This window comes from Danio rerio, chromosome 7, assembly GCF_049306965.1.
Source record: "Danio rerio strain Tuebingen ecotype United States chromosome 7, GRCz12tu, whole genome shotgun sequence".
NCBI lineage: Eukaryota > Metazoa > Chordata > Actinopteri > Cypriniformes > Danionidae > Danio > Danio rerio.
Genome location: NC_133182.1, coordinates 71,305,402 through 71,318,274, shown reverse-complemented (window position 1 = coordinate 71,318,274; position 12,873 = coordinate 71,305,402). Strand labels below are relative to the sequence as shown.

The following is a 12,873-nucleotide window of genomic DNA, read 5'->3' as shown; positions in this document are numbered from 1 at the left end:
GTACACGATGTAACTACAGAAGAGTCAACCTAAATAGGATAATTATTGAAATAGGTTTTTTTTCAGAGACATGCTAATGGTCTAATCTGATTCAATGATTTGTGCTAAGCTAAACATTCCAGACCTGGGGCCTCATGTATCAACACTGCGTACGCACAAAAACTTTGCGTATGCCAGGTTTCACGCTCAGAATCGCTCACGTTTGGATTTACTAACAATGAACTGAACGTGGGAATGTGCGCAGCTTCACGGCAGCTTTCTGGCAGGCGTACGCACATTTTTTTGTGCGTATCTGTTTTATTTCCATTGGCGACTCCTAGAGGCAGTTGTGTTAAATTCCTCTCTACAAAGTGTCTGAGCCTTGCAATGGCAGCTGTATGAGACGGGTTCATCTAGCAGGTAAATAAGGTTTCCATACCATACAGTTGAGCAGCCAAACATTAAAGCGCAAATTGCAGCGGTCTCCTGTTTTCCCAATGTAATCTGAGCTATCTACTGCACGCACATTGCTATAAAGACACTATCTGAAAATGAATTTGCATACGTGAATCAGAAACATCTCCATTCAATAAATGTGCAAATAAAATATGATGCACAAACTTATTGATGATTCCTACTTGTCTTTCTCGTGATAAATAGTTGGCAAAATCTGATATGTAGCGGCGGAAAAAAAGAAGAATGAGTTCATCAGACGCTGGATTCGAGCCGAGTTCATGCTCGAACTTGTCAAAACATGATCACATGCGTCTTACGAGCGCGCCACTGAGACTGTTAAGAGTGCTGCAACATTTTACAGATATAAACCAGACTATTTATTTTTTTAATGCACTCAGTGCGATGTTCAGACCCGACTGTGTTAACCGCATCAGCTAAACTCTCCCACTCTATTTTTTTTCTTTTGTTGTTAATTCCGGAGAACAAACTTGCAAATAACACCGCTTTTCTCCGGTCTACCTCCGAAAGCAGCACCTACAATTCACATTCTGTTCAAAGTTTCTCTTCTAGCTTGCTTTTGACATTGCTTTTTCGTTGGGTTTTGCCATTAGCATAGTCATTAGCATATTCATACGGGGGCGGAGGCAGGGAGGGGTTTTGTGCTCGTGCATGTTGCGCTCAGTTTCACGTTCATTCGGATGTACAAAAGAATATGCGTGAGATTCGGCGTACGCAGTGTTTCATACATCTGAATTTTTTTTCTGCGTACGCACATTTACAGCTTTGTGCGTACGCAATGTTTTAGTAAGATTTCCACGCAAGTCTTCGTACATGAGGCCCCTGGAGATCAGCTGGACGGAATCAAAAATGCCAAGATTCATCTGTTTAACTTTAGGAGAGTTGAAAAATTTGCCTATTTTCATAATAGGAATACTGAAAACAAACCTAACCAGCAATAAAACACAATAGTAATATAAAGCTGGTCTTTTCATCAGGAGTTTTACACAGTGATTACATTTTGAATATAACACAGCTTACTAATTACAAATATGACCAAATTGCAAATTTTGAAATAAATACATGTAATGTCAGTGATTTCTGAAGTCCCGCTGCACGCGCTAATAGCAAAACCAAGATTAGGGACTCAGCGTGAGCGCTGGTCAAGCAGATGAACTGCAGAAAGCATCTTTGGGGAAGATTTATAGCTGATAATATGGCAGTTTGAGATCACTGTGGCTAGGGTTTCATTACAGACCAGCTCAAAGAGTGGCACCATAATGACAGTCATTTCAGTCAACATGTCTCAGATAAGAGCACACTGGGCAGGTTTACTATAATGCTACGCTGCAAATGGCAGGAGGGAGCTCAAATTCTTCCCCGCTCCTGATTTCTAATTTGCTTTAGATGAGAGTAGACAGAGACCCATACAAAAGCTGGCTGTTTTTACTCAGGCAGCCGCCAGTGTCCCTGAAAGACCAGCCATTCATGGCGGAAATGCACACAGACGCTTCACTAGGCGCGCACACACACACATAACACACACACGCATGCACTCGCACACAAATTGGGGGAGTCATTAATCTGAGTAAACTGGGAACTGTGGAAAAAAAAAGTGTGCTGGTCAAAAGGAGTTAGTCATCACCTCACAAAAAAGAAAGAGAAAGACACAGGGAAGTCAGACCAACCTCAAGGTCTTTTCAGTAAACACAGACATTAGGAAACGACCCTTGCAGATGTATCTTAAATGACAGGTCAATTTATTATCAGATTATCCCTTCCACAAAAGGCCCCCTTTTTTTGTAAGCCGCAGCCTTTGTGGATGAGATGCATTTGATGTAAGGTGATTATATGCAGCACACTTTGCTGTTTGTATGGCTGAATCACACAGGGGAGGACGTTTGGAAATGGTGGGAGAGAATGGGTGGGGGGGGGGTGATTTCAGTAGTTTCATTAATGCAGCATGAGGAAAGCGTTTGACGGCCAGTGGGTTATTGAAAAAAAAAAGCCAAGAAAAAGAGCGAGAGGAGAGGCGAACGCCACAGAAAAAGCACCTAATGGGCCTCTTTGGGCCAGACTTCTTGTGCAGAGCGTTTGGGAAGAACGGATGACCTCATTAAACTCCAGGAGAGATAAAGGCAATGCGCTGCTGCTTTTACTCGAGACTGTGCTCGTCGTGTGGCCGCTCGTGTTGTTTAAGCGGTGAACTCTGACCTCCAGCTCTCAGCCACTCTCACCAGCTGAAGCCACACTTCATATACAACACATACATGCAAACAAAACACAGACATGCATATGACCAGCGCAGTGCAGTGGCCTTTCAAGGTTGTTGTTGTTGTTGTTGTTGTTTTTTCTGTCATCCTTGTTTAAATAGCAAAGGCAACTATTAGCAGTTTAAAAGCTAACGTGAAAACAATGTGACCGTCAAAACATTTTCTGTGCATCCTACACTCAAAAAAAGGTGTTTGGTGTTTGTTCAAACTACGTATTTAAAACACAATTCTTGAGTTTTTTGGGGACAACTTAATTGTTTTATCTTTGATCTACTTACATTTTTGAAAAATAATAAGTTAGCTTAGTGTATGCAGTGTACACCAGGGTCTGTTCTTCGTACCTCACTTAAATGATCTAAGATGATTTGGCAGATCCTGGATCTTTTAATCTTGACAACTGATCTCTCGCTAATTTGGTTCTTCAAACAAGTTCGTGAATCAGATTAGAATGTCTGGATAAACTGATCTGAGATCGCTGCGTGTGTTGTGCAGGACAGATCTATCGATCTTCGAAATCATGATCAGCAATGCAATGATTGGCTGACTGCAAAGCAGCGTAATGACATCATCTGATTAATATTCAATTATCCATGTCAGCTAAATTACAGCAAATGAGCAGTAAACGGTTTGTTAAATATGACACGCAATAACCTTCCACATTTGTTGTGAGCTGTAGGCTTTACACTTTCATGTGTCAAGAGTATCCATCATGTATTTCAATGCAAATCAATGTATTTAGTTCTACATTTAGAAAATATTTTCTTTATTATAGTAGCCGTTTTTTTAATCGGTGTAAAGAATAACTGGTTGTTTACAAAAGCATTTTCATATTGGTAAAGGCGTCTGCAACTTTTGTGAAGCATCAAATCACTGGCATAGTAACTGTCAAAACATGTTCATGACTGCATAAATGTATTATTGCTTTAAAAAAAAGTCACATATTGTGCATTTCTATTATACACAATTTGTACTAAAGTTATCTAAAAAGTTCAAATAAATAAGTTTTCTCTTAGCACCACCAGGTGGCAGTCTTTGTACTTTCATTTCGAGGGTGCAGATTGCATAAGTTTTATTAATATGTATAACTTTATTGGTTTTATTAATGACTATAACTTTATATATGTAGTTAAAAAATATGTACCTTTTCCCAAGTGTAACTACAACTGTAAGAAAATATCAGAATTCAGAACATACTTTCTCTATTATCTTTGCATGAACTGAGCCGATCTAATCCTGTTTATATAAATTGAACCTGCTCCCGATCAGGTTTGTCCTAGCAGAACTGTTGCTATGACAACAACTCTCGGATCAGCTTTGAAGAACGAAACGATCCTGGATCGTGTCAAATCGTCAACATCCAAATCCAGCTAACTGAGTAATCCACGTACGAAGAACGGACCCCTGGATGAACGGATCTGAGATCGCTGCGCGTGTTTTGAAGGACAGATCTATCGATCCTCGAAATCATGATCAGCAATGCAAGGATTGGCTGATGGCACAGCAGCGTAATGACATCATCTGATTAATATTCAATTATCCATGTGAGAAAAATTACATCAAATTCGTAGTAAACGGTTTGTTAAAGGGCCATGAAACCCCCTCGTTTCAGCAGGGTGTTTTCACACCTCTACTTTGGAAAAAGTCAGAAAAGTGGGCGTGTCCAGCTCTGTTAAGGGGGAGTGTCGGAGGAACTAAAGTGGGATGGTAAGGGAGTGTCTATTTGTGCACGTTTAAGTTTCAGAGTCAAAATACACACCCACACAGACAGGAGAAAGTGATGGTGTTTAACCTACATGGACATCTGTAGTCGAATTATTTGCTAAATTATTAAATGTTGGACTTTAACTGCAGTTTGGCTCTTTCATTCAGAGAATTCATTCATGCCTCTCGCGACAAACGAGATATTTGATTCGAGGAACTGATCTAAGCGTGTATTTTTCATGCCATGTTTGATACCGCACGGCGAATGAGAGAAAAAAAAAACCTCCGCATTTCCCGGAAACTTAGATGCACACGGCAGGTAGCGTCAGAAAGCTGCGTGTGTTATTCCTGTCACTAAATGCGGTGCTAACATGTCTGCACTAAGTGCAATAGTTAACTTAATTCGATACGAACAAACTGAATAAACAAAGAGCACTGGTCGCTCACTTACCAAATCTGTAGAGACAGGACAATCACCAGCAACTAGAGCCACGTCTATATGGAGAGAATACTACAAGCGAATCCAGATTTCAGCGTTTGCAGATGAGAACAGCTCTCAGGTAAACAATAATCCTCCTTAGACACGTAAGTTATTGTTGTCGAGCGTCGCGTACACTGTAATCCACACGTGATCCAGATAAGCTCTCACAGAGAGAAGATAAAAACGAAACTTAACGGCAGCAAACTATAAAAGCAACACTTCACGGTTGTTTTGCCAACACAACGTGGCGTCTTTGTGGTGTAAGCACGGTGACACAAATGACTATTAATGAAGTTGCACAATAGAGCGCGCTGATTGGTTTGAACCAAGTTTTACTCATGCATTAATGCATCACACTGTAAGACGTAATAAGACTCACTCTGGCACAGACGTCCAGTCTGCACGCTGGAATACACGCAATTATGTCATGACCGTGACGCAGCTTCAAAAATTCGTTTCAAACAGGAAGTACGAATTTGCTTGAAATAACGCAAAAACAACCAATTTACACTTTTTAGTGAAATATAGGTGTCCTAATAGTGTTTTTAGCAGTGTGGGACACATATACGACTGTCAACAGCTCAAAAAATGTGTTTTGGTGTTTCGTGACCCTTTAAATATGAAAAAGTTTCTTTTTTAATCTATCTTTAAAATGAAACGTAACATTTAATCATGATTATTTTATTATTTACAAAGTAAAAGTGATCAACGAAGTTATTTAATACAAACCAGATTTGAACCTAAAGGTTTAGTCCGTGATTTATCCCAAAATGACATGAAAAACTATCCCTGCAGTCACTTAACACTGACCATGACTTCATTTACAAATAAATTGATTCATAAAATAGTTATGTACGCCACAAAGACTAAACATGAGGGGTTTTAGTTTTAAAAATACAGCCCCCAAAATTACAGGGACAGAAAACTCCTGTTTCAAGTGGTTGAGTGACAAAATAATGTTGCATTAGGGAACAAACTTAATAGTTGCCTTTGCTCTCCAGACCTATTGAATTTCACATCCATATTAATCCCCAAAAACCTATATGCTGGTTTCCAGGTTTGTGGCTTGTGCCGATAGTTACTGCACTCCTTCTATATTTAACCAGGAGTCACCACAGAACCTACAGACTCAGAGCAGCACATGCACTTAGCGGTCAGTGAGACAAAACGGCCAGTAAAACAGTCAAGAAAGGAGAATGACGGGGGCCGAGGCGTTCAATTATGTATGCTAAACAAGCCGTTGCATGCGAGGGATCTAGGTTACAGGAATTAGAGCGACAAGGCATTAGGCAGGAAACAGGAAGTGAGACATGGCATGGCAACCACAAGCCCGAAAGCAGAAAAGCGCATACCTTTAGCTTGGAATGTAATTCACGAGATTTCCTTCTGGCAAGAACCTGAATGTGACTAGACACCTGCGGGGTAGGGGAGGGGAGGGAAGACAAAGGAACAGCCTGTAACCATGGCGATGAAAAGCCCCCCTGCAACTGGGCAGAGCCAGACGTACCTTGATGGCAGCTTGGATTTCTCGAACTTTCTTTCTTGCTAAGACCTGTATGTGACTAGACACCTCCGATTTTCAAAAGCAAACAAGAAAAGAAAGCGACACACACACACACACACACACACAAAAAAAATTACAGACAATTTCCACAGATGCAAAACATTGGTTAGGAGTAGGGATGCAGCGATTAAACAATATCACTTTCAAATTCGACATGGTTAATACATCATAAAGGCCCGGCAACAGTGTGATTTTGTTGTGTGGAATGAAACTATTGAAAAGTTATTCCAGCGAAGCGACAGCTTCAACTTTAAACTTTTTAAGTAACATGGGGCTCTATTTTAATGATATTGGCGCAAAGTTCAAAGCGCAGGACGCAAAAGCATTAAGACGTCAGAATCCACCTTTATTTTAAGGATCAAAAAATTTGCTTTGTGTCGTGGCACATGGTCTAACAGGGTTGAGCTTATTCTCTTAATGAGTTATAGGTGTGTTTTGAGAATATACCAATCAGAGTCTCATCTCCCATTCCCTTTAAGAGTCAGTTGTGTCATGCCATAGCCTATTTGCTATTTACATGACGGACTTTGTAAGTGGAAAAAACTGAATGCTTCACTAGAGAGAAAACAGATAAACAGAGCATCCACAGCAAGAGAATAGGAGATGAGCCTCCACATTCTTTACTTTCACTTTCGCTCTCGTGGATAGGGAAACATGTTGTTTGCACAGACATCTATTAGCCTACATAAATCATTTTGTTTGTTAATCGCAAAGATTTGTTTCTAAACTATTTCTAAATTCAGTTTTAACTTAAAGCAAACGAATAAATGAACAATAACAACAAAGTCTGCTCAAAAAACTGAGTTATATTCAAATACACATGCTGTGCATCATATGGTCTAAAACCTGACAGGTGGACAAATCTAAGCTTGTTTTTAAATAAAACAAATATAAATATGCATATAATAAATAATACTGCTAATAATAATAATAACATTATACAAAAGCAAATTGTCATGAATAAACTGAAAAGCCCCCCCGAGATAAAGAACGCATGGAGGCGGGTGGTTTTTATATTTATGTACAAAGTAATAATTACTGTAATATTTTAATCCTTTAATTCTTTTTCATTTTTAAAGATATTTGCGTATTGCTGTACATCCTGTGTGTATTAAGCAATGTGTAAGCGAGGCGCACAACTAACACTCTCTGCACTGGACTTTAGACCTGCTTTGATCTGGTCTATTGAACAGTGTATTTTAGTTAATAGCAATGCGCCTTAACACACCTCCTTTTTTAGACCAGAACGCCTTTTGCGTGCACATAGAGCGCAAATGCATTTGCTATTTAAACAGTGTGCTGCAAAACGTGAAAATGACACTTCGACACGCGTCAAGCTGAAAGTTTTTCCCTCTACAAACAAGCGTGTTCATGACTTTCACATAAAAGAAGGATAACATAAGAAAATCTACGTTTGAAACATCAAGAAGCTTAACGATGTTTTTAACATCCAAAAATCAATGGAAGATTTAATGGAACCTTTTTTCAATTTTATCTAATTCCAAAGACAGCAATTTATTCTCTTTTTTTATTTTTTTATTTTACAGTATATTGGCCTTGTTCTGCACGCTCATTTTTGCGATTGTTTTAGAACTTATGATTCAGTTGCCTATGGGAAAAATGACTAGGAGTAATAAATGGCAGAAAATGGTCAAACTACTTGCTCTACAAACAAGTGTGTTCATGACTTCCACATAAAAAAGAAGGATAATATAATAAGAAAATATCATTTTGCGACATCAAGAAGCTCAACGATCTGTTTTCAGCATCTAGAAATCAATGGAAGAGTCAATGGATTTTTTTTACTTTCTTTAATTCCAAAGAGAGCAATTGACTTTTTTTTTTAGCTTGTATTATTATTTTGTGCTATATTAGCCTTATTCTGAAATACGGAAGTCCACTCGTTTTTGCGACTGCGATAGTGATTTGGTCACACTTTACAATAAGGTTCATTAGTTAATGTTAATTAATGCATTTACTAACATAAACAAATAATGAACAATACATCTACTACTGTATTTGTTCATGTTAGTTAACGTTAGTTAATAAAAATTGGTGCATTAACTAATGTTAACAAGCGTGGACTTGGATGTTAATGATGCACTAGTAAATGTTTAATTATGATTAGTAAATGCTGTCCATGTGTTGTTCATGATTAGTCCATGTTAGCAAATGTATTAACTAATGAACCTTATTGTAAAGTGTTACCATTGTGTTTTAGGTTTTTGCTCTAAAACAAGTGTGTTCATGACTTCCACATAAAAGAAGGATAACATAAGAAAATATCCGTTTGCGACATCAAGAAGCTTAACGATGTTTTTAACATCCAAAAACCAATGGAAGATTGAATGGAACCTTTTTCAATTTTCTTAAACAGCAAATGGCCTTTTTTTTAGTTTTTCTTTTACGGTATATTGGCCTTGGTCTGCAAAGTTTAAGGGTGCTCATTTTTGCGATTGTTTTAGAACTTATGATTCAGTTGTATATGGGAGAAATGACTAGGAATAATAAACGGCAGAAAACTTGCTCTACAATCAAGTAGAAGGATAATATAATAAGAAAATGTCAGTTCGCAACATCCAGAAGCTTACTGATCTGTTTTTAACGTCTAAAAACAAATGGAAGTGAATGAGACTGGAAGTCTCAACCCAACAAGATTCCAATGCTTGCACCTGCTCGTATGTAAAGAATAAGTTTAATACTGTGGTAACTGAGCAACAATAAATAACACTTTAAAATATAACGACATTTTACAATAAGGTTGTATTAGTTAAAGTTATTGCATTTACTATGATGAACAAGCAACGTAAAATATGTTAATTACAGTATTTAATCATGTCTGTTAACATCAGTTCATGAAAATACAGCTGTTTATTGTTAGTTCATGTTAACTCACTGTGCATTAAGTGTTGCAAACTGATGTTGAACTATGATTAATAAATGCTTTACGAGTATAGTTCATTATTGGTTCATGTTAGTGAATACATTAGCTAATGAAACCTTATTGTAAAGTGTGAATTAAAAATTGTGCAATTTTATAAACTAACAGTGTTGTGAAATGAACTAATCTATAATAACAATGATTATTCCTCAGACGTTAACTGTAGCAACAAAATCCATAATCGTTGCATCCCTAGTTCAGAGAAGGCAAGCATGGCCAAGCCCAACGCGGCGGCCCGCTCACCTCCTCACCTAAGTGAGCTGATTAAGGAGGACGCAGGCTTCTTAAGCACATTACGAGCGCGCAGATGTGATCTTCTGTGTGCTGAATGAGAATGGCCACGTCTAGTATTCTTCGGGGAGGGGACGAGAGCGGCTGCATCGGGCCCCGGGGCCCTTTAACCGCCGCTCTGCATATTCCTCCAAGTCAGAGTTGTGTGTTTGTGAATTATGTCTTAATGGCGTATTAATAGTGATGTGAGGTGGGAGGTTGTGTGATGTTGTAATGAGGCTCTGCGTGGAGAGCGTTCCTCGTCTTAATCAGGCCAATCACAGCACAAGTGGCTGTTGAACGAGGGGGCTTGGTGTGTTAATGAGGTCGACGGTCTCTGGAGGCCCGCCGCGCTCAACTCTCCAGCCCCAACCAAAGTCACATTTACACATATCTCAGCAGCACAAGTGGGTCCTTTGACCTTTCCAAATTAATTACAACAATCACTTCAATGGTTCAGGCTTAGCCAAATGAAATTACGATAGGATTGTTGTGATGTTTCAGCACTTTGGGTCGATTTTTGGGCTTTAGTGGGAGTTTGGGAAGTATCTGTTGCATAGTTTATAACCAACCCAGGCTCATTATTGATGCAGACCCCTGTATTCATTTCTGGAGATCGCGAAATGTCCAAGGAGCTGCGTTTTTTTGCAGTTTTTGTTTTCGCAAATCCACCAGAGGCCGCTGTGTACGCTTTTTCAGACCTCAAATTTCTTTTGTGAATGCAATTCACACCTGCTCTTCTCACGTTAATCCACCAGAGGCTGCTGTAGACTGACTGACTGACTGACTAATTGATACAACACCCACCCCCTTCCCTAAACCCAGCCGATAGTGTTTTCAAAAGCACTCTAGAAAAGAAAAGCCCCCGTGGCAGCCTGATTTGTACCACATTTTCAGAACTTACCAAGTTCTCACCCTGGTATTTACTTATTTTATTTTTTGCCTTTTGTTTTTGTTCTACCTGATTTCTGGAACTGTTCTTCACCGGACTCAAACCCTGTTGTCGATGTGAACTCCTTTCTGCATCTCAAGTCTGCTGACGTACATGGCGAGCTACTGAGCAAACTGGTACCAGCGGGAAAGCCATCTACACGGAGGTAAGTGGTCAGCTGGCAGTGCAAAATGAAACAGAAGTCGTCGGTCGTGACATAACACCTCATAGCGTCAATTTTAAAGACGAAATGCAGCCATACGTACCTCTGGCTACATAATTCGCGCTCTCCAGAAATCTATACAAGAGTACTATTTTACAATGAGCTTGTGCTGTTTATAATATTGTCTGCATATGATTCTGTCTTTATTTAAACATTTTTAGATGGCTAGTAAATTATTTAAAGGAATAGTTCACCCAAAATATGAAAGTTCTGTCACCATGTTTTATCCTTGACTTGTTCTGATGAATGCAAAAGAAGATATTTTGAAAAATGTTGTAAACCTGTAACCATTGACTTCTATAGTGTTTTACTTTCTTACTATGGATGTCAGCAGTGTTGGGTAGTAGCGTCGCTACAAGTAGTGACCCTACTAGCTTACCTGCATTTCTCAGTAGCGGGGCAGTAGCATTGCTACTTTCTAAATCAAATAGCTTTTCAGTAGCGAAGCTATTTTATTAAGTAGCGTAGTAGCGTGAACACAAGCTACATTTACCGATCGCGGATCAATAAGTGACGGCACCAACATTCACGGAGCTTTGAGGCCGGTGTTTAGCCGATAAAAGTAAATCCATATGATGGAGAGAATGATGATTTCCTTTTTTTTTTTTTTTTTTTTTTCAGTGGTCGACAACAAAGTTTTTTTGTGAGTTACGGCCACCTCTTGCTTTAGTTGGTGACGTCGCCAACCAATTAGGCTAATGAGAAACTTGCTTGATGGAAGGATGACTGAGGGAGAGGAGGTATATATAGTGTATATATAGGTTACTGTAGTAAAAGCTAAACTATACTATGGTAGTTACTATTAGTTCATTATAGTTACTAATGATACTACATTATGTAGTGTAATTCATTAATGAAGAGTTGTAAAAATATATATAATATAATGCTTATTCCTAAATATTTCCTTTTACTATAGTATTTTAAATGCGTAACACCTGGATTTATTGTTTTAGCTGTAATACTATAATTCATTTCTGTTTGGTACAGCATATTATTTACAGTAAATAACTGAACTGAACTATTATGTCTCATATGTTTCATTGACAGTTTTATTGATCACTAAGATATGACTGACTTGAACTTAAGTTGCTTCGATTTAAACATTAAAATTGCAAAAATAGCTTAGATGTAGCTAAGCTACTTTTACCAAGTAGCTTTTAGCTTAGCTTGCAACATTTCCCAGAGGGTCGCTTTTAGTGTAGTTAAGCTACATTTTAATTAGAGCAGCTAATAGCTTAGCTCACTACATTTGCCAAGTAGCTTGCCCAACACTGGATGTCAGTGGTTACAGCTTTACAACATTATCCATTCCAAAAATATCTTCTTAATTAAACACGTCAAGGGTGAGTAAAGGATGACATAAATTACATATGTGGTTGAACTATCCATTTAATGTAAAATGAAAATGTGTTCTGGTTTAAACGCGGTTCTCTGTTAATACATTAGCAATTAAAGTCTGAATTTGTGATTCAAAGTTTTATAAGTGCACTTATCTCTTGTTTATTTGTAATTTTTGATCAAGCTTCTACACTTGCATTAACTGTAGTCTAATACACATGCATGGGCATTTATATAGTGTCACCAATGTTCTTTTATTTTAATATTGGTGTTAATACTTTACAATATGGTTTCACTAGCTGACAATACCTTGAGAAATACAATTAATGCCATTAACAACTGTTTATAAAGCTCAATCAAATCAGATTTATTTTTTAATTTATGCTTGAGTATGTGTATAATGGATAAAACTACAGCCTACTTTTAATTAATCCATCCAAAAAGTGCTGAATTATATGACATTTTTAATTGAATTTATGAATTCTGTATTTTCCACATTATGGAAATGTTAGCATTGTGAGTTTATTTTTAGTTCATATTAGCTCAGATCCATTAAATAAAATCGACCACTACAGCTTTTAATCTTGATAATCAATTAAAGGTTCAATTAACTAACAATACCTTGAGAAATACCATTAATGTTATTTACACTGTAAACCCTAAGGTTGACTTTACTTAAACAATTAAGTTAAGTTGACTGAACATAACTTAAAATTTTA

At 38.0% G+C, this 12,873-nt stretch overlaps 1 protein-coding gene across 1 annotated transcript in view; it reads right to left on the bottom strand.

Moving 5' to 3' along the window:
- Positions 1-12,873, bottom strand: part of tead1b (TEA domain family member 1b) — a 164,871-nt gene that overhangs the window by 30,796 nt on the left and 121,202 nt on the right. Inside the window, 1 exon segment of the mRNA NM_001435835.1 lies at positions 6,240-6,302. Within this exon segment, the coding sequence (NP_001422764.1) occupies positions 6,240-6,302 (63 nt within the window).